Raw genomic sequence first — 27677 nt, 5'->3', positions numbered from 1 at the left:
TCCTCAGCCGGCGCCGTCATCATGGCGGCCGCGGAATCGCCTCAGGTTTTGGCGGGAAGGCGAGGGCGCTGAGGGGGGGGAAAAGGGGAGGCCGGGCGGCCGCTTCTCTCCGCCTTTCTCCCCGCCAGGCGGGAGGGACTCTTCTCTTCTCCGCCTCCTCAGAAGCCGGTTCCGCTTCCTCCTCCCGCCCTCAGGCCGGGCCCAGCCAGCCGGCCCGCCCCGACACCCGAGCGCCAGGCAAGATGGCGACGCTCTCCGTCCTGCAGGCCCCGCTGGAGGGCACCGCCGCCACGGGCGGGTTCAGCTTCCACAACTGCGCCCGGTGAGTCCGGCGGCCTGAGGGAGACGTGGGGCCGAGCGTGTGGGGAGAAAGGAAGGAGCCCCGGCGGTGGCGGCTAAGGAAGGCGCCCGGGCGGACCGTGACTCAGGCGGAAGGGCCTCCATCCGCCCGCTTGGCGGTGGCTGAGAGGAAGAAGGCGAAACCCGGAGGCCGAGAGGCCGGCAGGCTCCATTCTTCCGAGGTTTTTTTTAGAAAGCTCGGGCTGGAGTTTTGTTTTTTGTTTTTTTTGAGGTGGGGGAAGGAAAGGGGCCCAAGAGCGGCACCCCCGTGAGGGGAAAGGAGGTCGCTGAGGGGACAAGAAGCCCCTAAAATGGCGCCCCCCAAAAAATCTGGACACCTCGTCCCGACTTAATTCGTGGCTTTCCTGAGAAGAGACGGGTGGGAAAGTTGCCACCCCTTAATTGTAATTTAGGGATATAAGGGAGATCTGCATATATTTAAATAGCAGTGTCTTAATATTGGGTTGAGGGACTGGCAAGTGGGAAGTCTTAAGAGTTGGAAACGTGTGGGAAGGGGCTTTGGGATTATACCGGGGGGGGGATGAAAATATTACTCTATTGTTTATTATTTAAAAGGTGTTCACCCCGCCTTTCTCCTTGAAAAGGGCCCAGGGCGGCTTACAACTGTGAAAGACAATATTTGAAAGTATATAAATATGTGTATCTAAAATGCTAGTCTGAGAAATAGAAAAAAAATCACAGGTAGTACTAAAAAATGTAATCAACATTGTAATGTATTTGTATGTCAGAAGCCCACAACTTAATTTCCCTCACTATTTTATCCACATTGTAAACATATTCCCTGTGGCTTTAACTGTTTTTTTTCATGTATTTATATCTGCTTTTGTCACGCTCATTACATTCATTTCTATTCTCCTTTTCAGAAACATTGGGGGCTCAATGTGATTTTATAAAATTGGGGGGGGGGAGCCTTTCCTGTTTGGAATTAAAGGACTAGGCTGGAAGTCCTTTTGAGTGGAAAGTAGATTTTTGAGCTGGATTGCAATTCAGGTGCAAAACGGGCATGAAAAATGGCCTGGCTTGATCATTGCAAAACCCAGCCTTCAAACAGGCTTATTCTATAGTTATATACAGTACATCTGATCTGATCCAAGTGGTGTTTCCTGTGAGCTTCAGATTTGGAGGAACCCCAAAACATTCATTTGTGCATGAGGTAGAAAACTGGTTTCTGTATCAACTGGAGACCATATTTAATGGCAGCATCTTTAATGCCACCTTTGCTGAGTCATTCTGATGTTCAAGATCATTCATTTAAAATGTATATGCCACAGCTTATAGTATTACAGTATTAAAAGACAGAGCTAAAAGCTGTAACTAGAAATTATTACAATTTTTTAAAAGGCACTGAAACATTTGGACAGATTGGCCCTTGTTTTCTGGCCCTGGTTCTTTGAAAGCCCTGCATGGGTAAGGGCTTTGGTGTTTAAACTTGTCTTGGTAGGAACCTGCCCATTTAAGAGAGGTTTGCTGAAAGGAGGATGCTGCCGTGTAAAGTGTGGAATGGCTTTCTCTAGCCTTGTTCTCAAATTGTGGGATGCTCTCTTTAGATTTGCAGATCTCCACTTTCCAATTACAGTATAGGAAGGATGCTCTGTAATTAGGCTTTAAACATTGTTTCTGCTTTTTCTTTTAAATGTCATGATAACCTGGATTGCTTTTGCTACTTTGTACATTTTCTTTGGTGACATTTACTAAAGGGAAATACAGTACAGGTAAATCCGCAATTAAGTGAACCAAAAACAGAAGAATGGACTAGGGTTGTTCTTCCTTTCCCACAGACCACATTTAAGGGGATGAGGTGGTGATGGGCTGCTAAAAACCTGACCATGGCAATTGTCAATATTTTGTTACACGTTTTATGGAAGCCCTTTCAGTTTTCTACCATAGCCGCCCAGAGAAGACTTCAGTCTAGATGGGCGGGATATAAATTAAATAGATAAATAAAATAATGGTTTCCTTATTTTTATTGCAGGAATGCTGCTCTGGAAGCAGAGGGAGCCAAGAAGGGTCTCCGTCTCCCTACCGCACGCAAAACGGGAACTACCATTGCTGGGGTGGTGTTTAAGGTGAGCCTTCTGCTTCCTCCAGCTGCTTGTTTCAGTGATGTTGGGAGTGTTCATTTAGTAGTGAACTTCACTTTGTAATAGCCCAGTCTTGTACCCAGCTTATCAAGCATGACAGGAAGTCCGCTTGATAAGCTGGGCTTATTCCTAGGGAAGTTGGTAAAAATCCCAGAATTTTTTTCTTTTTGCAGGACGGAGTGATACTTGGAGCAGATACAAGAGCAACCGAAGGGATGGTTGTAGCCGATAAGAACTGTTCAAAAATACACTTCATTGCTCCAAACATCTAGTAAGTGTACACACTGGCAACACTTTTTCTTGGCCTGCTTATTATACCTATGAATGTCTGAAATCATTAAGGGGTGAAATTGCAGAGTGAATTGATTGGAGAGAGAAGAGGCAAACAAGCAACCCATTTTAAAAATGAAACTGTGCTCAATTCCTTACATGTGTGCTCGTCTCAGTATCTTCTCTTGAGAACCTTTGGGCCTGATTTTCTGCAGTGTGGCAAAGGTGGGGACGGTGCGACTACCAAGTGGAAGCTGTAGTTTCTCTAGAGCAGCGATGGCAAACCTATGACACATGTGCCACAGCTGGCACATGGAGCCCTTTCTGCCGGCATGCGAACCATATGTCGCCGTATTGGTACTCCCCCCCCCCCTTGCATGCAGCCAAACCTGAGAAAGTGGCTACAGCCACGGTGCTGGCGCTTCTGCAGGCGGATCTGAAGTGAGGTCTCGAGGCACCTCTGTGCCTGGGATTCCCCCTTCCGCCGCCACTTCTAGTTCTGCCGTGGCGCGCTGTCCACTAGTTTTGTTTTTCAGTTTGGGCACGTGAGCCCAAAAAGATTCGCCCCCACTGCTCTAGAGGATTGTTTAAAAGCTGTCCACTGACTGCCTCACAATATGTTTGCAGTTGTTGTGGCGCCGGGACAGCTGCAGACACTGAAATGACCACTCAGTTGATTTCGTCGAACATGGAGCTTCACTCCCTCTCGACCGGACGGCTTCCGAGGGTAGTCACCGCGAACCGGATGCTCAAGCAGATGCTCTTCAGGTAACTATGCCAAGGATGCAGGGTTGATGCCAGGACTTAGCCCCAAACCAGTTTTTCAAGCCCCTCTACCATTAAACAGCATTATGGGATCTGCATCTGAATGGTATGTTTAAAACACAAGTTTATTAAACAGTTTTCCCAAGCAGAAGCACTTTTTCTGGGGAAACGGTATTTTAAAATGAAAGTTTTGCGTTTGGAAAACATTTTGTCACAACATCTACATTTCTATTCAGGTATCAAGGTTACATTGGTGCTGCCTTGGTCCTTGGTGGGGTGGATGTCACTGGAGCTCATCTCTACAGCATCTACCCTCACGGATCTACTGACAAGTTACCTTATGTTACAATGGGTAAGTTTTGTTATTTTTCAAAACTTTAGAATGTGGCAACTGCACTGCCCACTAGTGGAGATCTTATTTTTATACACAGTTGGGTTGTGTGCCTGAGAGAAAATATGTAATGTAGCTCGTGCTGGAGAAACTGAAACTGAAACAAGGATGTGTTTTTCTTTCTTTGTTGCCTGATCAACTCCCTTGACTCTTAAAAGTAATCAAACTCACTGGAAAATTGTACTTCTGTGGCAAGGAAATGCAGCCTCCCTGGACAGCCTAGAAAATTGCCTGAGAGCACAACTTCAATACCAAATAACAGATGTTTTGCTGGATCAAATCCCGAGGCACCAGTTCTTCATCAAAATAACAAACAAATGCAAAGTATCAGAAATAGTGGCACAGTCTCTAGAGAAATTACACTGTAAGGATCATTTCAGAGTTCCTAAGCTATAGCTGATTTTTACTGGCTGACAGCCACAAAAAATAAATAACTTGAATGAACAGAAAACTCTTGTCGTGGTGGGTACAAGTCAGCAAATGTTTTCTCAACAGTTGGCTGAAGGAATTGCTGCAAAACCTAGAAAGTAAATGTTAATAAGGGTGTTTGCTGTGGAGGGTGCTTAGCTGAGTTTATTCTCATTGATTTGGTTCACAATGTCTTTAGTCTATTCTAAAGCTCTATTAACACAAGCATTAAAGACAGTGTAGTACAGGTCTGGGCCAGCGTGTTTAGACTAGGGCATAGAGAGTAGCTTCCTTAGACCACTGGATGGTGCCATGGTTCTCTGCAAAGCAGTATATGATTTATTCTGTGCGTAAAATCTATTTTTGGGGGAGGGGGAGAAGGCTGTTACAGGATTTATGATGTAATATTCTATTCAGATTCTTATATATGAATTAACATAAAAGATGAAATTGGATTAATATTTATAAATATGCCCTGAAACTTATAAATTATTTAACTCCAGAACCATAAATTACCTTGTGCCATTGCGTGTATCTAGTGAGCGATATAGTGAATCCAAAGAGTACGGGCTCTTGCCTGCTGTATCCCAGGCATCATTTGAGTTTGTTTGGCTTGATCTTTAAAGAATAGCTGTCCAACGATGTCGGTCACCGAACACAGTAAGAGACAACTGATTTGTAAGTGCTGCTGTCTTTGGGAGACAGTTGTCTCTACTGGAGAAGTCAAATTCTGGGCACCTGTCTCTCTTTATTCAGCAGTGGAGCTCTTGATGTGAACACCTCAGAAACCTCAGCCACATAAAGCTGCAATTCTGGTCTTTGGGAGCAAATCCCACTGAAGTCAGTAAGATTTCGCTTCAAGTAAACTCACTACCGATCAAGGCCGGTGTTGTGCTGCAGGAACCCTGTGGGTTGTCTTGTTCAAATCTAAGGGGTAGTCAGCCCTACACATGGAAACACCTTTCACTTGTTAAGGCTAGTACACTGACCACAACTGTTGCTGCAGACCTGGCCAGGATGTATATCCTTATTTTGCATCCCATATTCAGTATTGTAGTATGCTTTCGGTGGATCACCTTTTGATGGGAGTCTGAAGCTGTAGTTGCATATGAATGTTTTAAATCAGTAGGTTTCCAGTTTTAAAACGTTCAATGTTCATAGCAGCTGCGTTTAAATAGGATTGAACGTCTTGACATTGTCACGCAGGAAGAATGGGGAGGCTTTGCTCTTGATATATATAATGTATTCTCTCTAAGGCATGAAAAATTACAATTTAAAAATCATGTGTCATAAAATCTGTTGTGGTAAAATCCATCTCCTCAAGCTATACCCTGATCATTGGCAACCAGCTCAAGTGTGAATGCTTCACAGTGGTTCTAAATTAGAACGATCCAGTTTTGACGCCTTGTGAACAGAAGGAAAAACAGGGGGGAAAAAACAGCCTAATTCTCTTGAGTGATATAACAGGGACATGACTTTGGTACATAGTCTTTATTTTAGGATTTCTTGTGTGCAAAATATTGGGTGCTGGGCAAGCTCTAGGGTGCTGCATGTCTCCAGCTGGCACGCAAAGCAGACCTAGCTGTTGGTGACCGAAATCAGGGATTTCCATTTCTGCCAGATGTGCCTTGCCATCATCACAGAGGAGAGTAAAAAATCCAAACCTTCTCATATAGGATGAGTTGTGAAATGTGACACACATAAACCACTACTGCTGGTGTTTTGCTAATGATTCTCCGATGTCTATACAAGCGGAATGCTAATTTCCCTCCTCCCTTCTCCCTTTCATTCTTGCAAGCAATATATTATAGGAAAATGGGCATGAAGGCCTACAAATGTCATTACTCATGAATAGGCAGAGGCAAGAGAAACCCAGACTCGTGTGCGTAGATAGAGAACCAAGTCCTTCCTCAGAAGGAGTTGAAAAACCTACTCAGTGCTTACTCAGGAGTGAAAACATCACATTAAAGTGTTTATGCTGACAAAGGACAAATGTGGATTTCAGCAAACGGTGCAGGATTCCCTGATTGCTGCCTGTCTAGAGGAGCTTCTGGCCATGGCTATATAATGAAATGCGTGCATACAATTAAAGCGCTTGAAGTCTGTAGTTCAGACTCAGGGAAGCGGCGAGATGCATTCCGGTGGTCTCTGGTGGCTCAGCCTGATCTCCTGGCACCGGCATTGTTTCATATTCATAAATCAGCTCCCCGCGCCTTGGCAGTGTCTGTCTGCGGCGCAGGCGGTGCCACCGAGAGACCAGGCCCCTCAGCCAGGAACCCGAGTGAAAAATGATGCCGATCGATCGATGGGTCCTCCGAGAGCGCCGGATTTCTTACCTAGGAGGAACAGCAAATTGAATAACAATGAGCGTTTGTGAGTAAGTGCCCTGTCAGGGTCTGCTGACACTGATGGATTAGAGAAATCTAAATGTTGCTCTCTTCACATCCTCGATGTTAGATGGTGTGGCAGAGAGAGGCGGCAGCCGCAGCAAACAGGTTCTGTGGGTGCTGAAGACAGGGGATATCTATTTAATAAAAGGAAGAAAGCAAGCCTCCAAGAGCTTTTCATGCTTATGAAATAGAAAGATTCTGCCAGCGGCAGCATATCAGCAGAAGACCCTTTGTATCTGTTTAATTTGGGCAGCCAAATTTTAGTCAAACAGCTCTGCCCTATCAGGTGTATGAAGAGACACACTGTAAGCTTGAAATTCTAGCTATTTCTGAGTGTTGCTCAGAAATCCTTTCCCCATCTCCAGAAGAGAGACAGTTTGTGAAGTGTGTTGCTAATTTCAGTGCTGGTTTGATCACAAGGCAAGCATGTAATTTCTTGCTTACTTTGATCCAGCAGCTGTTGAATGTCTGTGGTCTCCAGTTCTCTCCAGCTTTGGGGATGGTGGGCCCTGCCAGAGACCCGACTGCTCCCGTTCCCAAACCAGACCTCTGTGCACTTGAGATTCTTGTTGACTGGAGAGATGGGTCATTTCCAAAGCTGCCCCAACCACTGCAAAGTGATCCTGGTGACCTTGGAAAATGAGAGAGTTCTCCTGTCCATACAGAGCTTGTCACACTGTCTTCTCATAAAATCCCAGAGCCTGGGCTATATTGCCATTACATGCTAGGCATGGCCTGAGAAACAGGAGACAGCTTGGAACTGTATTTTCCTTCTCAAACAATACCAGGACCAGGGGACATCCACTCAAATTGAGTGTTGGGAGAGTGGGAACAGACCAAAGAAAAAGATTTCTTGACCCAGCGTGTTGTTAGTCTGTGGAACTCATTGCCACAGGATGTGGTGATGGCATCTGGCATCTAGAGGCCTTCAACAGGGGGATGGGACAGATTCCTGGAGGAAAAGTCCATCGCAGGTGACAAGCCATGATGGGGAAGTCTAATCTCCAGGCTTCAAAGGAAGGTCCCTCCAGATGTTAGATGCAGGGGAAGGAATATCAGGAGACAGTTCTCTCATTGTCTCGTGGGCTCCCAGAGGCATCTAGTGGGGTCACAGTGAGAGACAGGAAGCTGGACTAGATGGGCCCTTGGCCTGATCCCACAGGGCTCTTCTTACGTTCTTAATAGGCCAGAAGGAATATGCTTCCTGTTAAGTTCTGTAGGAATGGTTATGACTCTGCAGTCATAAGCACAGTTTTGGGAAGAGGAGCAAATGTATGCTCCATGGAACGGGGTCACCAGAGTGTAGGGTGAGAGACAGGCCACCCCCATACTCCAGCCTCTTTAGGCTTTCTTGTGGTAGGCTGTAGCTCACGCTGTCACAAATAAGCAAACGACAGTGATGGAGACATGGTTGGGGGAAAGGGGGTCAGAGGCCATTCAATGTGTGTGCATCTTTACAGTTTATTCCCCAGATCCATAATGGTCAGAATTGTACCAAGTGTCTGACTGAAAAAGGACCTCACGGCTCTTGGTAAAACTCCTGCCGGTCTCTGGAATCCTTTGCCACCTCTTCCCCGACTCATGTTTATTCTTGTTCAGGCAATCACAGTTCGTGGACTTTGCCTCATAAAAGGATGTTCTGAGCCTAATTTCATTTTGACTCGTGGGCTCAACGCAGTTATCCTCCGCATTTGCTGTCCAGGCAGCTGGCCCTCTCCTTTACTGTTGCTTTTTTTCTCCACTCAGCTCCTCAGAAAGAATTGATTTTTAATACATGTTTTTAGCTTTTTGAAAATGGAGGCCTTCCTGGCTCAGAGTCTGAAATGAATAGCCGTTGCCTGGAGCGTAAGAGGATGCGCTGAGTACCCACTGCTTATAAATGTGATGTATTTGGCATTGTAAAGGTAACGATCCTCAACCACAGCAATATTCCATAACAGGAGGTATCTGTCACATTCGCTGGGATTACCATGTTCATTGATTTGTGTCTGTAAATCTGCTGCTTCTACCCTTTAAACTTGATCTATAATTGGGCCTCCTTAAATGGTTCAGATAAGATAGTCTGTATTTTCTCAGCAGTGTCACTGTCAGCTTCTCCCTTTTCATTATACATTCAGCAGACTTGATAAAATCAGCAGGACTCCTCATTTGAAACTGTTTAATCGCTGCCTTTTTCTTTTACGGAACCATTGAGGTGGTCAAGCGATGTACACAAATCATTTTAAATGGAAAATGCGGCGTCCTGGGTGACCCAGCTAAATAGATAGCGGTATGCAAAACAAGTTAAAAAGTAATAAATGCCAAAAAAATCTCCTAATTGGCATAAAAAATTGGAGGTAACTTTATTCGGTCTCCACAAGTAGAGCAGCCTGAAATATTGTCTGCGCTGCAACAAGACACGATGATGTCTCTATGCAAAGAAGAGCTGCTTGTTCTCTGAACAGAGCTAGATTTAAGAATACTGAGCTGCTTGCAGTTACTCTTTAAAACGTCCACCTGCAGGTTGCATATATAAGCTTATATTGCCTGTAGCTCATTTTAGGGAAGGGGGTTCTGTTGGCACATTTGTGGAACAGCCATTGAAATGGTCAGAAAAGTGATAGATACATTTAGATGCTGATGCCTAGCTAACATTTGTGACTTTTATCTGCTCTGCCTTGTTGTTCAAAGCACTAACCAGGAACTGTCCAGAAACTGGATAGGGGCTAATAATCTGTTGTGGATGAGGAGAGGGAATAGGTGCCTACCTTTCGGGGTGTTTCTGTCTTGGGCAGACAGCCCCTTCAGTCTTATCACTTGCTTCTGCTGATACGAAGGTGTTCAAAGTTCTTGTTAGCCTCAGCTTCAAGACTGTAGACAGGCTTTTAATACAGGTACCTAATACAAATATCTCTGCATTTCTACAAATGTTGATCCCAATCAAAAGAATAGGCCAGGATTCAAAGGTGCTCCCAAGAGCTTGTGTGGACCCAGTAGGATTTTGATGTATTTGTTTTCCACAGCAGGACTCTTCCCGGACTGACTCTCCCTGCACAAAATCCATATCACAGGCTTTGTTTTGTGGCATGGGGGAGTCAAGAGCAGGCCCCTCGAGGTGGGCGTGCAGAACAAGGGGTGATTCTATATACAGTAATTCTGTGGGATATGCATTTTGTAAAACACTAGACGGGTAAACATGGAGGCTCCCATTCTTAAGCTCCTTTCTTTTGGAGACCCAACTCCAAAGTCACCCTCAGCCTGTTTGCAAAAACTCAACTTGAAACAAATGAGATTTCTCTTTCATGGTCCTCTGAGCAAACAGGAGACCAGCAGTTTCCATGGTCTGGCATTGGGGATGCTGTTTCGCTATTTGTTCTTCCTGTTGAAACGAAAATGTGTTTGGATCAAGTTACACCATAAAGACTTAACGGTTCCTTTTTTCCGTCTCCTTTCAGGTTCCGGTGCTTTGGCAGCCATGGCTGTTTTTGAAGACAAGTTTAAACCTGACATGGAGGTAAAAATCCTCAGCCATCCCTGACCCCATTCTGGCTGTTCATTTTGTAGAGAAAGCAGAATAGTCTGGTGTAATGAGTCTCTCCCTCAAATCTTATTATTATGGTCAGTTTTTAGCTACAGGAATAAGAAGGATGTCCTCCCCTGGACATTGTACTATTCCAGTGTTGTCAATTCAGTGTCGTTTTCTGGCTTTTGCTGTAGCATATTTTCTACCTACCTTGGGACCCTTGAGCTGTGTCAGTAAGCTGTTCTTGAACAGCCTTGTTCACTTGTGCTCTGTTCTTCTCTACAGGGTTTATTTATTGTGGAATACCCTAGGACACAAGTTAATTGACTTGATAAGTTGGAATGGTTGTTAGGATATGGATTGGAGTTGGGGTGGGACCTTAAAGTCTTCCCCAGCACTGCCATTTTATGAATATAAAAAAGACTGTTACCCCTCGTGGTGGGCAATATGTCATCTGTTTTATGGTGAGAATGGAAATTTTGTCAGGGTAAATCATTTTCCCTGCATTTCTTTCCTACCAATTGTTAGACCATCTCCCCTCTCATCGGTTGGTGACACAAACCACTTAAATGACCGGCAGCCCATCATCTGCCCTGGGTCTCAGAGGGAGGGGCACAATTGCTGGTGCCCTAAGTGGAGGTTGTAAAAGTTACTTTTTTTGGACTGCAGTATTCTGCAAAGTATAGATTTGCCCCCCTCTCCCCAGTGCAGGTAGGCCAAAAAGTAAATTTTACAAGTTCTGCAGCATCACTCAGAAACCACAGAGAAGACATGAGTTCTAAAAGGTGAAAGATTTGTGCGATCTGAAGAGAAACCAAAGTATAGTCACCAACTAAACCAGATGTCTCAGGATAAGGGATCTTTGCTCTGGCGGTGCTAATCATGCTGGGTACAGCATTATTTTTATTGTTCTCTATCAGCATATAAGCATAGATTTGGGTGTAAAACAGGGGGAGACTTCTGCTCCTGTCATCGTGGCAGAATCTGGTGATGGCTGGTCTTGACATGTTTAAAGCTCAGGATCCATTCCTGTGGGCTTTTGGAGCCAGATGTCGGTGCCTACACTGTCACTCGTGGCTCAGTGGAACCCTAGAGTCACCACATCAAGGGGAAAATCCTCACCACCAACCACTCATTTATCTCACAGCTTTACTGAAACAACCAATTGGTTAAAATGGGGGGCAGAAGTTGGCCAGCCTGATAGGAAACTCACTGGAGTGGCATTTTAAAAAAATATTCTGCTGTGTTAAGCCCAGCCAGGAATCCACAGAAAGGAGAGGAAATAGTTATCCGTGTATGAAAGGGGCCCCACGGTCGTCAAAGCTGCCTATATTGGATGGCTCTGGTCCATAGGGCCCTTTCCAACTCTGTAGTTTGGAGGTGGTGAAGATGAGGACCTGTGGGTCACTCTACCTTCAGGCACCTCTTTGCTGAATTCTGACTAGGAAGAAAGAAAGAGGAAGGTTCCCCATCCAGAACAGCACTTGCATTTTGTGTTGATACAATGAGATTCTAAGGAACAATCCTTGTCCCATTTCTTTTTTCTTTTTCTTTCTTTGTCCTCAGTGAGGATCCCTCCTACGGTCCATGCATCTTAGATTAAAAAGCAGAAGGTTTTATTGCAATGCCTCTGGTTTCGCAGTAGTATTCTGCTTTCTGTAAGCGGAACAGACAAGAAGTGATGGCTTTCTAGGCAGTGGAAATGATATAATTCTGCTTGGGGGTGGGGCGTATTTGAAAGGAAAAGCTGATTTAGGCAGAGTGGAAGATCTCTCTAGCCTTAATTTTTGGAAGATCCCAAGGCAATCAAAGCACAAAACGTGTTAACACAATGACAGCCCCTTTGTTTGGAGGACTAGAACACCATGAAGTGCATCTCTGTCTATTTCTAGAAGTTGGCTGTGCAGAATTTGCCATACGCTGCTGCGGTGGTAAGAACTTTAAAATTCTCAGGGCCCTTGTCATTAAAATGGGTAGGAAATTAATATTTTTCCCCCTGTCAAGATGAATGCGGCTTCATTCTGTGCTAATTGTCAGAATGTCTTGATTGAGCTTGGAAAGGGCAGTGGCGTACCGCAAGACCATCACATCACAGAGAAACGATTCAAAGGCAGACTGTCCAGCACCCTCTGGTATCAACTTGCAAATTAGCATCTGGAATCTAATTAAACAAGCCTAATGAAAGTAGCAGCCGAATATTGCTGGAAAAGACAATCAGCCTTTCTCCCCGCTCTGATATATATTCTGTACTACTGAAGCTGCTCACCAAAAGCGTCGTGTGAGCACAGTTAAAAGAAATTAGCATTTATTTGAAGGCGATGAGCTGGTGGGTTTTTTTTCCCCTTTCTACGCTCCTTTTGGCGTGCGCCGGCGTCCCTAGAGAGCTGTGCCACAACACACGGCACACAATATTTATAAATCTGTGACAGGCAATAATAGCAACTTGAAGAATTTCTTTTTTGCTGGAATTTCAAGTTGAGGGCTGCCAAAAGCTGAGAGGATCAACCCGGCTCTGGCAGCTGCTGTGCCCTACAGTGAGAATCGCAGGCTTTGAAGCTGTTCGACTTAAAGAAACCAAGACTGCAGGCTTAGCCAATTTTCGTGGGTTTCTCCAGCCCTGGCTCTCCGCCGTTTGAAGATGAGTCGCTGATGCCTCCGCCGATGCCTCAGGCATCCTCACACCAGCCGGGCCCGTCCCCCTCCCTGCAAGGCAGGGTGTCAGGAGTCTTAGGTAGCAGTGGCTTTGTCGGGGGTAAGTGTGGCAGCCCTTCCCCAAGTAGGAACGTGAAGCCACGAGCTTTGCCCAGGAGCTTGCCCTGTAGATAGGTGAATGCCAGCCTCGGAGAAAGAGAGTTACAGCTTGCCAAAAATGGCAACCGCTTTACTCCTTAAAGGCCTGTGGATGCCTCTAGACACAAACGAAGGCAGGAAGAGGTGCTCGTCAGGGCACCTGAAATAATGTGGGCAGGGAGATGCAGCCTTGGCTGACTCTGTGGGCCAAAAATCCCTTTTTCGTTCTTTCTGCAGAATGTGCTGCTTTTTACAGAGCCATAGAAGTCCCAGTTCCTTGGGAGGCTGTTCTTGATTCCACCCTTGAACTGGGTTGACACCAGAGCATCCTCTTACCTTTTTAAGTATTTTGATTCTACGTCAAGGCGGTGCCATCATCAGACTAGAGGCAGGCATGGAAGACTGTCTCTAAGCAGCTACTCAGGGAGGAAGGAGATTGACGCTTTTCCTTGCTTCAGGGTGAGGCTGATATCACAGGTTGGGTCGTCGCTTCGGGCAGATTGGTGTGCTCCCACAGGAAAGGAGCTTTATTGTAAAAAAAAAAATTAACTAGCAATCGCCAAGCTGAAGATGCTTGGAAGTTACGGCCTTCGTCCAGTTGTGATTCCCAACTAGAGAATAATCCTCTCTTTTGGAAGGGGATGGGTGGATGCATTACCGGCACTTTGCACAGGTCGCTTGCTCAGAAGTAGGCAGAAAGGTGGCTTCCATGCCTGCCACGTTACATTCCAACCATGGTTCTGGAGAGTAAGGAGATAACTATCAGGAGGGAACTCTCTGTCAGGGGTTGTTCAGGATGGACATGAAATGATACTGGTCTGTTAAGGATGTTCTTGAGAATGGAGATCCAAGAATCATGTTTTGTGTTCAAGCCTCTATTGGGAAATGATTAGGTTGAGCATTTTGACTCTCTTTGCTCAGAGGAGGGACTGTTTTTCTTTTTAAACCGCAGCCCAAACTTTAATCTTGATCTGTCACCTCATCAGTCTCATTTAGGCTGCCTGTGTGGCTGAGTGACGCTCAGGAGCAGTGACAAGCTGCATATGAATGGGGCCTTCATTAGTGGGACTGATCAAAAATGCCGGTGTCCCTGCTACAGGGCTCAGGTGTGGGTGTCTTCTGGCTAATCCCCCCAGCTGACACTCGGCGTTTTAATGACTCCATAGGAAGGTGACCGCTCACTGGGAAGTTTGCCAGCAGACAATGGAGATCAAGGGAGAGCGTCCACATTAAGCTGGGGAGCTGCCTTGAGTTACGTGCATCCCCACTGGCGGTGTGCACACAGCTTAAGCAAATGCAAAAGAAAAGAAAAGTTAGATCCCTTTACAAAAATAAGTGCCTTGCGTTTTGTGTATGTGTGACAGTAGATCAGGCTGCGAGCCAGAAAAGCACACCGCATCCTTTCTCTTTCCGTTGTGTTCTCTGCTTTTTATAGCTTTTTCTAGGGCACATTCCCATCACAGAGGTTCTGCGGAGTAAATACAGTCTTCTCCAAAAACCATAAGGTTTCTCCCTCCGTTTTTCTCTTCAATGCTAGCATCATTGGGGGTAGTTAGTTTGGTTTCTCTTTCTTACAGGACTGGCTCAAAGCCTTTCTACCCGTTTGCAACAAAATTAATTTTATGCTGCCGAGTTATTGGTAGAACAAACCAGGCGTTTTAAAAGCAAAGCTAGAGATTTTCTAGTTGTGAGTGATCTGTAATTGTTTTCCCACAAATAAAATGCGCAAGAGTGGGGGTACTCATTGATCCATTGGATGTTAGTGGACTCCACCTACAAGCATCCATGACCACTGGCTGTTCTGATTGAGAGGATGCTGGGAGCTGGAAGTCCAACGGTTTATTTATTTAAATATTTATATGCCACCTTTCTCCTAGAGCAGTGATGGCAAACCTACGGCACGCGTGCCACAGCTGACATGCAGAGCCCTCTCTGTGGGCATGTGAGCCATAAGTCGCCGGATTGTTACGCCCAGCAGCCAAACCTGAGGAGGCGGCTGCAGCCGCAGTGCTAGTACCCCAACAGGCGGCGAGCCAGGATCCAGAGCATCTGGCATTGGCAGGGGTTGGGTACAATTGGAGGCGGATCCGGAGTGGGGACTGGAGGCACCTCCGTGCCTGGGATTACCACTTCTGCTTCCGCCGCTGCCCGCTGTTCCCTCCCCCCCCCCCCCCAAATTTGGGCACTGGGGCTCAAAAAGGTTAGCCATCGCTGGCCTAGAGGAACCAAGGCAGCTTATAAATCTGCTGGGCTTAAGCTTCCCTCCTTCCTTGACTCCGGGGATGGGGTTTTCCTCTGGCAAAGTTATGATTACTTAACACTTCTCTTTGCCAATGTGTGTGGTGTGAGAATTAGTTACGATGCAAGATTTTTGGCTAGATGTTTCCGTTCATCCAGCATGTGTTTGAAATGGAACACTTCCGACACACAGCCGCTTCTGCCTGAACTTTACAGGAACCAGTTAGTATCATTTACAGGTTGTTGTTGCTTTTTGTCCTCTCATCATGTGGGTATCCAGAAACCCTTGACGTCTGTGGTTATTTTTAGTCATCATAGAAAAAAGTTTATGCAAACTAAGCAGTTCATTTTGGTCCCCTTCTCAGGGGCAAAGAGTTCTTCCCTCTTTTGTCAACAGACCTTGAACCAGGGTGCCTTTAATACCAAATGAGGAGTGGGCAGTACACCCCTCCGTCTTCTGCAACACCACTCACAGTCCCGTAAGCCGTCTTTTCCTTCCTCTTCCTCCTCGTACTGAGATTCAGTGCTTCTCTGGCACCGGGAGAGCTTGGACTACGAGGACTGGATTTAAGAAGTTGAGGTTTGAGTTCTGCTAGTGTTCACCTAATCTGAACTTTGCTTCCCGACACAAGTCTGGTTTATTTGGCCACAGCGAGTGCCTCAGAAAATGCATGTCCTTTTGGAAAGCCACCAGTAACAAAGTAAAAGCACCTCCTATGCGTTGGCCTTTTTCCCTTGCAGGGCTCAAAAGTTTTGATGCAGCCTCAGCCAGCCCCTTTTAAAAAAATTAAGTGCAAGCTGGCTCCAGAAAGGTGAGGTTTTTATCCCCTGGAATCGTTTGCATCGCTGTTTGTATGGGAAGTGAAATAGAGGAGCCAGTGTTTCTGAACGGTAGTCGTAGAATCGTACGTTTTCTGCCTTGGCAGGTAGTTTCATATAAATTGTTAATGTAAATTGAGGTTACGAGGAAAGATTTCTTTCCTAAAAAAGACAAACTGCTGATTAATTCAGTATAGAACTCAATTACAAATTGAAAGGGCCACTGCGGGACTCCAGAGCCCTAAAGACAACAGATGTTGAATTGATACTCCAGCATATTTCACACTGATATGAAATATTCACAGGTTTTATTATACTTGTGTTGTAGGATGTGAGGAAGGGAGGCCCGGCTTACAAGCATTTGCACAGCGCATGGTGAGAACAGCCTCAGTCCAACCAGCTGTAATTAAAGCCTTTTTAAGGAAATTGATATTTCGGGGGGGGGGGGGGGATACTTTGGAACAAAGCCTGCCGAAGTTTAAATTTCTTCCTTTTTGTGTTTGGTTGTTTCTCGTGTGTACGTGTCAAATCATGCAGCACTGCATCTTTACAAAATGCCCAGCGTCAGGACGCTCATACTATTCCTTCTGCCTGCTTCAGATCCTGACATGCTGATCCTCAGATTTCATGTGGGGTGAATGCAAACGTCTTACCTGTGTATCTTGCAGTCCCAGCTGAAGAAGGCTTCCCTCTTGTTCCCACAAAATAGTTTCCGCTGCGCTCAAGCCCGGCAGCACATCAAACAAAGCTTTGGGGAAGTAGATATTTGTGATTAAAGAGCAGCCAAGCTTATTTCTTTCTTCCCTGAAAATCTCTTAAAATGCGTCGTCTGTTTCCCAGGATGGAGAGCAATTAACAAGCTGTCTGCTTACTTAGTCGATGGCGACGCTTGGACTAACAGTCGGGGCTCTCTTCACGAGAAATGTTTAGAGCAGTCTTGAAAGCTCTGCTTGGTACAGAGGTCTCAAGGGACAAGAATGGGCCTTTTCACCACACAGCGTTTTCAATGAGGGCCACAAAGGTATGTCTCTTTGGGTTCCAGCTTCCGGAATCTCCAGGTATTTCCTCCTGAGATTTGGGAGTCCAGAAACACAATTCCACACACACACACACACCAGTTTCACATAATTTTGTGCCTCCTGCAGTAGTAAATTCTGGCACATCTCTCCTGTTGGAGGCACATTATGCTCTTAGAAAAGGCAAGTTAGCGGACCAGCCTGAAGGTTTGCTTTGCTCCAGGACAGGTGCCAAAAGTGAGGTATACTGTTGCAGCTTTTTGAGAATCGAGGTGCAACATCCTTCATAGAGGACAGTCCTCGCAACTGCTGGTGGGGAATGCATACTTTAAAAATCATCACACATACTAGAGAAGTACCCTTTTTCTGGTACTCTTTGGTATTTTGAGAAATAGAATGGAGACCAGTTTTGTTGCCACCTTGAGCTTTGCAGGATGACTGTGCAGGGCATCTGTTTGCTTTCTTGCTTTGTAAAGGCAAGAATTCATGTTGCATCTGGTTCATGGTGAGGAATAGGTTCCCCTTCACTTCCTGGCACTGTCACAGGATTAGGAACATGTTGAGCATCTGTGCATTTGATGTTTTAATCTCATTTTTACTGCTGGATAGTTGTAACAGAGGGAGAAACAGTGAGCAATAAATGCAAGTTGGTTCTATTACTTGTGCTGTCTACCTGTTCGGTGAAACGCCTCCACGTTCACACAGCTTGCCTTTATAGCAGTGGCACCGTCTGCTAGGCAGAGGTAGCTTCCTCAGGTGCGCATATGTGCACAAGACAGAATTGCATAAGCGAGTGCAGCTGAGGTTGAGGTGGTGGCCATCTTGAGATCTCGTCTCGTTTACATGGGTTATGAGAGAAATGCTGCCGGAGCCCTGTAAAACCACGGCCCAAAAGCAGAAGCATCACTCGGTGTAGAATTTAAAAGGCTTCTGATACAATCATTCCTGATTAATTGCTCAAAAGGCAAGTGGAGTCTCTCAGTGTTTTTCATTTAGTAGAAGTTTGTGCTTCAGACACTGGTGGTCAATGTCTGTTGCTTTCCTCTTGTTCTGTGGGAAACAGGGAACACGAGAATGCAACTCTCTGTCAGTGTGTTTTTTCTGACAGCTCTGAAGATGAAATGGAAACAGTCACAGGCTGCAGCCTAGATGAAGTGGTCAACTTCCAGCTTTTCTTCTTTTGTGGTTAAAAAAAACGGGGTGGGAGAGGTATGAAGTAATCAAATCCTTTTGATTTGGAGTGGTGATGCTGGGTCAGTTCTCTCCCGAAGCTTCCCAGCAGATTTAGCTTTGCTTCCAGTTACGTATTGATCTCTACACAATTTCTCCCAGAAGACAGGCGTACCCGCATTTCTACACAATCGAGGCTGCCGATTACTCTTCCATGGTCTAATTATCTGCCTCTAGGTCTAGGTATCCTTCAAAAGCTATCGTTTTTGTAGTCCCAAATTCCCACCACTTCTATATAGATTTTTACTGCTTCTCCGACTTGCCTCTTGCCTCCATCCTCTCAGCCCAGTTATCTCTCTCAGATTCTCACTTAAAGTAATTTGTACACTTTAGTTTTTGTTTTTTGTTTTTTTTTTGTGGAGAAAGGGCATTGAACGTAATTCTGATGTGCACACTGGAACTGTGGCAGTCTGTTTGGAAAAAGATGTAACTGTGGACCATCCAGACAGCACTGGGGTTGTGGGTACCATTTCATGAGCATGGAACCGTTTCCAGAGGTGTAAAAACTGCTTGCAGGCTCTAAATATGTGAATGTAAATTCATTAACTTCCTTCCCTGTCCAGATTTTATGAGTAGCATGCCTTAAACCGTCACGTATTATTTCATTGGAGGGAAAAGTGCGTCCAGAAATAAAAAGGAAGTGGTTGAAAGTTTGCCACAGACACACACCAGGCTGTGTCTTCCTACGCAAAGGAAGCCATCCCCAGAGCCTGGATTTTGAGTCCTCTGCTTTCCCTCGTCTGCAAAAGAAATGTAAAAATGTTCCATCCTGTAGGTGGACTGGGGAGTGGGCGACTAGAAACGACTGTTTGGGACTCTTTTCACTGCAGTTGGAGAGAGGTAATCTATCAGTTTTGGAGCGTCTACAAAATGCAACTCTCCAGATAACGGGCTTAAAGTAAAGATTTGATACTGTCTCTCTGCTGTGATGTTGCTGTGACACTTTAAAACTCATTCTCTAAATCTCAGCAGACTTTACAGCCAGCAGTGGGCCAATATAGAGTTTAATGGCATTACAGCACATAAATCATCTTTTAAAGATGCTACCAGTGGCTCCAAAATTAAATGCAGACAATCTCCTTCCGTTGTAAATAATTTATCAAATACCGTTTCGGATGAGCCCTCCATGCTGAGTTATTTATTTTCGCCTTTACTGCTCCAATTCCTTCGACGCGTTTTGAGAGATCCATTACTGGTCAGTTTAATGAACTTGGGGGTCTGCCGTGGCCCCCCCTCTGGCAGTTCGGCACATCTGTGGTGACCATTACGCGGCCGGCCTGGACCTCTTTGTGCCTTTTTACAAGCGCTGCCCATTTGTCTTGTGGCGGTAAATGGAAGAGCACATTGGAGCCTTGGGACGCATCGTGTGAGATGGCAGCGGAGGCGAGGCGAGCGGTCTATAAAGGGCCACTTGTCACAGCTGACTTGTATTACAGTACATCACTCTTACTGCAATCTCATTTAAAGAGCGGCCACAGGCCTACGGGAATGATATTCCCAGTTCGCTTGGGCTTTGCAACCATAAAGAAAGAAGTGCCCCTTTCATAATACTTGGAACTTTTAGGGTACTTTTAAAAAAAGATTTAATTATTAGACTGCGTCATCTGTGCCACCATAGTTAAGGCTGTGATTGTCAGCAGTTTCACGATAAGCCGGTGTGTTTCATCTTCCGAGGCCCTCACTCAGTAGTGAAGTTGGCACATTTGCAGAACATGGATTTCACTATGGCTTTCCAGTCATCTTGTGCAGAAGTCTTATTCCAGTCATATGTGTTGCTCCTTAATTAACAGGAAAGATTCAACAAAATGTACTCAAAATGGTACATGCGCCTGATGTGGGAGGTGTTACTTTGAACGCTGTTTTAAACCATACTGGGATTTCGCTCAGTTGAGTTTTAAAATGAAAGTTTAAGTAGTTTTGAGGGTTTACTCAAGTAATTGTCCAAAGTTGAGACTTTGAAAAACAGCAACCACTCTGTCCCGCCTGAGGAGTAACGCCATGTGTTTTTTTTCTGCGCCTGCCAAATGTTGTGCTTCTTTCCTCGTAAATGGACAGGTTTGGCTGAGCACAGACGTATCAGTGAAGCAAATACCCTGGATGCTAGAAAGGTTTGCACACCTTGGCCAAGGCTGAGGCAGGTGGTGGCTGCAGGTGTAGCTGGGCCAGAAGCATTGTGTTGCAGAGAAGGGGAAAAAACACAATCACTTCTCTGTGGGTTCAATATTCAAACTGCATATTAATCTTCCCACTGTTAGCTTGAGAGTACAGTGGTGTTCTGGCTGGCAGTGTGTAGGGGACAGGATCATGGTGGCATACTTGGAAGATCCCTTGAGCAGCGTGTGATCTGTACTCCTGAAAAGAGGAACTTCAGCTTAACACTGTGGCTGATCCCCAGCAACTTGATTGTGAACAGATCCCTCTTTAACCCCACAGATCATTGTCGAGAAGAGCTTCTGGAATAGTACAGTAATCCTTTTCCCTCAGTGAGCCTGTAGAGGGTGCTAAAGTAATGGGCGTTGGATTTTTTTTCCCTCCACCCCATTTTTTCTATTTTGCTCAGGGGCAAAACATCTGGTCTCTACTGGAAAATATTTGATTGAAAGGGGTTATTTGCTCTTAGCGTTTGCTGTTACAGAAGTATTACAAGGAGAGCTTTAGCTACTTCAACAGGATGTGTAACTAGCCAGTCTCTGGGAGGTTTAAATACCTAGAAGGCTTGGGTTGCTGTTTTAATGATTTATGAAGCAGATGGTTTAGGTTTGGCTTTTGGGGCGCTAGGTGACAAATAATTTGCTGATTTGAAAACATACAAAAGTTGAAATCCCTCCCTATATGGAACCTCTTCCATTGGTGGCCGATGGAACCCAGAAATTCAGCTTGGTACAGATCCTCCTCTTTTCCCAGGTAGCAATAAACTGGGTTCTCTACCTCTTGTAATAGTTATTATAGCCACATTCTCTGAGTATTTGAACTGAGCAATATCTCCAGTTCAGTAGCACCTGCATGCTTTCCAAACCAGTTCCATCTTCTGCTTTTCCTCCTTCCAAAGATAAGCACATAAGGGAAAGTACCTCCTGACCAGCATGGTGCAACTGCTTGCGCATAGAGCAGGGATTAACGATCTGGTGTTTGCTCGTACTTTTTCCTTCTTAGGAGGAAGAAGCCAAACAGCTTGTGAGAGATGCGATTGCAGCTGGCATTTACAACGACTTAGGCTCTGGCAGTAATATTGACCTCTGCGTCCTCAGCAAGAACAAGCTGGACTTCCTTCGTCCTTATGATACGCCCAACAAGAAAGGGGAAAGGTACATGTTTGTGTTTGTGTGTTTCTCCTTTTTGAGCAAGCAGCATTCATCCTGCATCTGCTAGTTCTTACTTGATAGCTGGCCCTTAGCTAAATCTTAATGTTTGTGTAGCGTTTGGAGAGTACCCAGAGAAGCATGGGAGAAAACCCTTTCTAGAAGACCTTTTTGCAGTGACTATTTGGGTGTGCAGGGCACATGCATAGAATATCCACTTTGTATTCTCGAAGGCTTTCACAGCCGGATGGTTGTAGGTTTTTCGGGCTGTTTGACCATGTTCTGGAAGTTTTTCTTCCTAACATTTCACCAGTCTCTGTGGATGGCATCTTCAGAGGACAGGAGTTAGAACTTAGACAGCATTCTGACTCCTGTCCTCCGAAGATGCCGGTCACCGAGACTGGCAAAACGTTAGAAGAAAAACCTCCAGAACACGGCCAAACAGCCTGAAAAACCTACAACAACCACCAGTATCCATTTTGTTTCATCAAATTTATGAATAGGTTCCCTCATCTTGTCTTTTCGGGAGCATTGCTATAGGAAATCCTAGGAGGAGCTCAACAGCTACTGAATCTAGTTTTCATTGAGCAAACTGTGTGGATTCATGAATCACTTGTCCGTACTGTGTCCTGATTCAACATGCCAGAGGCTCTTACCTGTGTGGGCTCCTAAGCTGTAGGCAATCCCAGTCTCCCCCCTCCCCAAGTTTTATTTTCCTGTGATTTCTCAGTTTTAAAAATCCTGTTTTTGGTCTCAGAACAGATATCATTACTTCACACTCCGCTTACTGTTTCTTGGTGGCTTCTGAGAGGTGGAGCTTTTCAGAGTGATGTTACTTCATAATTATGTCTTTTTCCTCAACAGGCAAGGGAGATACAGGTGTGAGAAAGGCACTACAGGTGTTCTCTCTGAAAAAGTCACTCTCTTGGTGCTTGATGTTGCCGACGAGACCGTGCAAACAATGGACACATCTTGATTTGCTGAAAGTATGTCTGGGCTGGGGGTGGGGGGATATGCATCTGGCTTGTTTATGGAAATTCTTTTCTGTATGTTGGGCTTTGCATTCTTGATGGGGAAATAATAATTAAAAAAACCCAATGAAAATTGACCAATTTGCTCATTTAATGACCTATTGGGGGAAAGAATAATTATGGTAGATACTCTTGAAACTGCATGAGAGCCATCATCTGCATAACTGAAGTTGATACTTCTGGCAATCTTAATTCCGGTTTGGGGTTCCTCCAGTCCAGCCCTTCGCATGGTGTATTCTGCATACAAGTTAAGTAAGCAGAGAGACAACATGCAGCCTTGTCGTACTCCTTTCCCAATTTTGAACTAATCAGTTCCATATCCAGTTCTAACTGTTGCTTCCTGTCCCACATATAGATTTCTCAGGAAATAGATAAGGTGGTCAGGCACTCCCATTTCTTTAAGGACTTGCCATAGTTATGGTTGACACAGTCAAAGGCTTTTGCATAGTCAATAAAGCACAAGTAGATATTTTTCTCAAACTCTCTCGCTTTCTCCATAATCCAGCACATGTTAGTATGTTAGTCTCAGTCCTACTTCTTGTTAATGTTGTTGTTTAGTCTTTAAGTCATGTCCAACTCTTCGTGACCCCATGGACCAGAGCACACCAGGCCCTCCTGTCTTCCACTGCCTCCCGGAGTTTGATCAAATTCATGTTGGTATTCATGTTCTTGTTAATGTAAAAAGAAAAGAAAAGGAGCAACTGTTTTGGTGATTCCTGGGCAGCACAGTTCTTCAGGAGGCGCCCTCTAAAAGGCAAGATTACATAAATATATGGAAAAATAGCCATTAACCCTTAAGAACACTTCTTTTTACAAAGAAAACTTTATTTTGTAAATCATTTTATGTCTTACCTAAAAATGCACAGTTGCAAAAAATTTCTTTGGAAATACATTTACTGAAGCACTACTAGACCTTACAGAGCAAGCGGAGACCAGATTTAACAGACCCACCTGAAATTTGAAGCTTCCCAACAGCCAGAGAGACCTATTATTCCACGTTGCAACCTACCCGCTGCAAAGACAGTCATATATAGTTCAAAGGAAACCTGAAGCGCCATAAAGGAAATACCCTTTACTTGCCTTGAAAGACAAAGCCCCCACCCGCAAGAGTTTATAAGCAGTTGAGCACAGAATTGTAGAAGACAGTGCTGCTGTCTTTGCAATAAAGCTGAAATTTCCCCAGCTCTCGAAGGAGATCGATAGGCTGGACTTCCCTCTGAGTTTGCACTGCCAGCATCTTTCACAGCAATTAAACACTGATATTAACACTTTGGAGGATTGTTTCAAAATTGATTAGTTGTTGGCACTGCCCTCGTCCTTTAAAGGCAGGGAGTGAGCAAGTGAGAGAAATTCACTGGAAGGACAGATGCTTACTCTTCTGTTTCTCGGGAGGAGAGAAGCTGCTTCGAATACCAAGCCTAGAGGCTACGTTTCGCCTTATAAAGTACTGGTCTTCCCTGTCTTAAGAACATCATCTTCAGAAAAACTGAAGCAGACCAAGCAACCCCCCCCCCCCCCCAAAATCCAAAAGAGGAACCTGGCTTCCCGCCAGCTGACTAGCAGCCATCCAGTGATGGTTTTCTGTGGCCAAAAGAAAAGGAACCACCAAGTCAGTGAAACTGATCTGGCTGACCTAAAACCCATGTAAATGAAAATTTTAAGTCTTTTCACTTCCTTCAAATCAGCTTGTCTAAAACATTCACATTCATATCTGAGTTTTCACAGTTAATAAGTGTGGGTGATCATTTTGCATTTCAACAGGATTTCTTTTAACTTACCTTATTTCATGGTCAATGCATGTCGAAAACACTGCTTCAGAATAGTTATAGGTGGCTTAACTACCACTAATTTTACAAAAAGTGTATCTTTCCCCCAAGCCCAGACTTTTTTTTGCTTACAGTTAACACTGGTCATGTAAGAATGGCTATTGAGATTCTCATAATATCTGCCAGCACTGGCTCAGAAACTGACCCCACCCCTGGCCCAAAAAAAGCTTTGGTTTGAGGCCTATGCTGGAGCCCTCACTGAATGCACCCATATAGTGACAAATAAACTGCATCGTAAAATACTCGTCCTAACGTTTAAATTCATTTTTTTAAAAAAATCTTCAAACATGTTCCCTCGCTCCCATTCTGACAATGGTGGGGAATATAAAACTCCAGGCCGGACGTTTCTTTTAAAAAATATATGAACTAGAAACCGAACTTGCTATGAACCATTAGCAAAAGAGGCAAAGTAGCCGTTACACAAATTACATCAAAAAAAAAATCTACTGTAATTCTTACATTAGTATAAAGTGATTTCACCAAAGGAATTATTTCAATATTTCACATTAGTTAAGATACAAGGGGCGTGTCGAACAACACAAATGAGAAACCCTTGCTATTATAGCCTAACCTAGATTACACACAACAGTTTTAAGAAAGGATCTTTTAAAGTGATCTACGTCTGTAACATGTTATTGGCTTTTTAGAAAGCAACGCACACTTGCAGCAGCACCTCACAGCCTTCACTGGAGAGCGGATCCGCCCTGCGAGCGCTCCTGCAAATGGCCTGCAGAAATCGGAAAGCGTCTTCCCTAGGAAGGGCTCAACTTTCCCGCTGGAGTTTGGCGAGGCACCTCATGGTTTTTTGTCGGAGACAGAAGGTTCAAGTAAGACTAAGCTGGGACGGCTTTTCTTGGAGCGCGCCGGCCGACTCTTCAAGTGCTGGAGGTCCACACATGCATCTGTTTTGCTAGCTGGTGCACGTAGCCAATGTCGGGTCTCTGATCAGGATCCGGGTATATGCACATGCTGACTAGCTCTCGCAACTGGAAGGACACAAAAAACAGAGAGGCCCGTGGGACACCTGTTCCTTGCTAAGGAGACACGCCTGGTGGTGCGGCAAGGCCCCATTCCCTTCCTGAACATTCCTGTGCCGCTGTCCCTGGCCAACGGAGCACCCTACGAACACCTAGCTAAGCCTGAATGTACCATCAGCACAGCTGGGCAAGTGCTAGAAGATGGGAGCGCCATGAAGCCCACCCTGGATTACTTCATGACTTCAATTCTTCCGGGGCAGAGATGACAATAAACAGCTTTCCAGGGAGAGCAATCGGAGAACAGACACCAGAGGGAGAGGGCTGTGGAGAGAAGCCTCTAGCAGCTTTCTCCAACCTGCTGCCCTCCAGATGTGTTGGCCCTGCAAAGTGGAGGTCGGGGAGGCTATCGTCCAACATGTGGCGGCTTGTCAACAGATAATCTGAGCCAGCCCTGGCAGGGAAGGCTGAAGACTGGAGAAGAAATCATTTCTCTGGCAAGACGGTCGCTTCAGGCCTGCTAGCGAGGGGAGACAGACAGACTGCCCTGGCAGTGACCCTCCTGCTTGATTATGCAGGTGACTACCTGCATAATCAAGGCAGTGCAGAAGCGGCTTTTGCTCCCACCTCCCAACCTTTTTCGTTTTGCACTTGAAAGACAAGAGTTTTTAATTACACAGCCCCTGGAAGCAGGATTCTACATCCTGTGGCACCAAGAGAAACTGCCGGGAGCCTCTGATCTTCTCCCATCCCTCCCAGTAGCAACTGAGCCAATTATTTTAATGGTAATTAAATGCATGATTGTCCCACCATCAGGTCCCCTGCACCAGGTAGAGCTGCTCACAGGAGTAAGAAAGGCTGTGTCCCACTTGCAGAGGGGGGGCTTTAGCAGAACACCTTCCACACTACAGCGAAATGCAAGAAAGGTGTGGAGCTTCTGGACTGCCAGAAGAAAGAGATGGATCATGGGGCACCCTCATATCCAGGAAGCCCTGCTTTCTGCACCAGGGAAGTGCAACTGCAAGGGCAAGACCACCGGTGATCAGGCACCGCTCCTGGGAGGCTATGTCGGTTTGTTCTCTTTGCATGGCCAAACTAGGATGGAAATGCCTAGTGGCCGCTCCCAACCGAGGGACAATACAACCCCCCCCACTCCACAGACCAATCTATATTGGAGAGTTTAGCTGCCACGTTCTACACACGTGAAATGCGCACAGAAAGAGAGACACAGCTGCCTCGGGACAGAGCTGAAGACCAGCACAGTAAGATACACCACCATACCACTGAGGCCTCCCATTGCTTTACGATAGGTCTGTTCCTCCCACAAAGGTACTCCTTCAAATCCCTGATCTGGACTCTTAAGCCCCTCTAGGTACTAATCTGGTTTCACCCACCAGCAGCGGCTCACCCAGCAAGATTGCCCTCCTGCGTCCTGCTGCACGCAAATACACCATCTGGACATGAGTTCTCCGGGACCTGCCACTTTCTGAGCTTTCTACCAGCCTTCTCACCCTGAATCATATCACTAGACTGCACACACTTTTTTTAGCACTGCCAGAGGGAGGCAACCCGACAGTAATTGGAAAGGCAGGAAGCACATCTGTCAGCCCCGCACTAATTCCTGCTGCCAAACAGCAGGTTCCAGAAAGTCAAAACAGCAGCCTGGCTGAGCAAAGAACGGCACACGTAGGCCGAGCTAGCTTTGCGCTGGAACGTAAGCCTGCAAGAAGGGAGATGGTGCTCAAATTTGTGCGTCACCAGGGAAGTCTGAGGAGGGACACGGGAAGAGCTAGAGGGGTTTATTTAAAAAGGCGCAGCAAGGGCTGCAGGGCCAAGCAGGTCCAGTAAGAAAAGGTACGGCCATGACAGCAGCCAAGCAAAAGCACTGGTATTTGAAACAGCCGGTTTATGAGCAATCAAGCCACATCTACACAGTTGTGTTAAAGCCAGGAGGAGGAGGCAGAGAGTGTATGGAACAGTCCAAAAACCTGCCCTTTAAATCCTACCCTCCACTCACAGAACTCCCCTAAGTATTACCCATAGGAAAGGCCACTGTGGCAGCCGTAGAAGCTCAAGAACAGCAATCATAGGAGCTTCTGGACTAGAAACGAAGGTTCCCACAACGCAGACTTCAGAGTGGCACTTCCGGAGGGTGCCCAGCTGGGGAATGGCAGGCTAGAAGGCAGCCCGTAGGTGATGGATGTCTCTGCACAGCGCCAACTGCCTTGTCCCGAGGAAAAGTGTGAGCAGCGGCAGTGGGGTTACGGGCGCAGGGAAGCAAAGCATG

General features: G+C 45.6%; 2 protein-coding genes across 5 annotated transcripts in view; one reads left to right on the top strand and one right to left on the bottom strand.

Annotated features, from left to right (window-relative positions):
* Window positions 1–101: 101 nt before the first annotated feature.
* Window positions 102–22667, top strand: PSMB7 (proteasome 20S subunit beta 7). Its single transcript, XM_020793337.3, has 8 exons — window positions 102–322; window positions 2333–2426; window positions 2615–2712; window positions 3339–3479; window positions 3713–3828; window positions 10100–10158; window positions 21414–21565; window positions 22424–22667. The coding sequence occupies exons 1-8, from the start codon at window positions 243–245 to the stop codon at window positions 22533–22535; spliced, it is 852 nt and encodes a 283-aa protein (XP_020648996.3). The 5' UTR covers window positions 102–242; the 3' UTR covers window positions 22536–22667.
* Window positions 22668–23394: 727 nt separating this feature from the next.
* NEK6 (NIMA related kinase 6) overlaps window positions 23395–27677 on the bottom strand; it is a 113569-nt gene continuing 109286 nt past the window's right edge. For all 4 annotated transcript variants that reach the window (XM_072984655.2, XM_072984654.2, XM_072984653.2 and 1 more), the window contains exon 10: window positions 23395–25402. In XM_072984655.2, the coding sequence (XP_072840756.1) occupies window positions 25292–25402 (111 nt within the window). In that variant the 3' untranslated portion in view covers window positions 23395–25291. The remainder of the gene's footprint in view (window positions 25403–27677) is intronic.

The sequence above is a fragment of the Pogona vitticeps genome, chromosome ZW-PAR (genome assembly GCF_051106095.1).
Source record: "Pogona vitticeps strain Pit_001003342236 chromosome ZW-PAR, PviZW2.1, whole genome shotgun sequence".
In the NCBI taxonomy this organism is placed as follows: Eukaryota; Metazoa; Chordata; class Lepidosauria; order Squamata; family Agamidae; genus Pogona; species Pogona vitticeps.
Note: the sequence above shows the minus strand (reverse complement) of the source record. Positions and strands in the feature narration are given on the sequence as shown.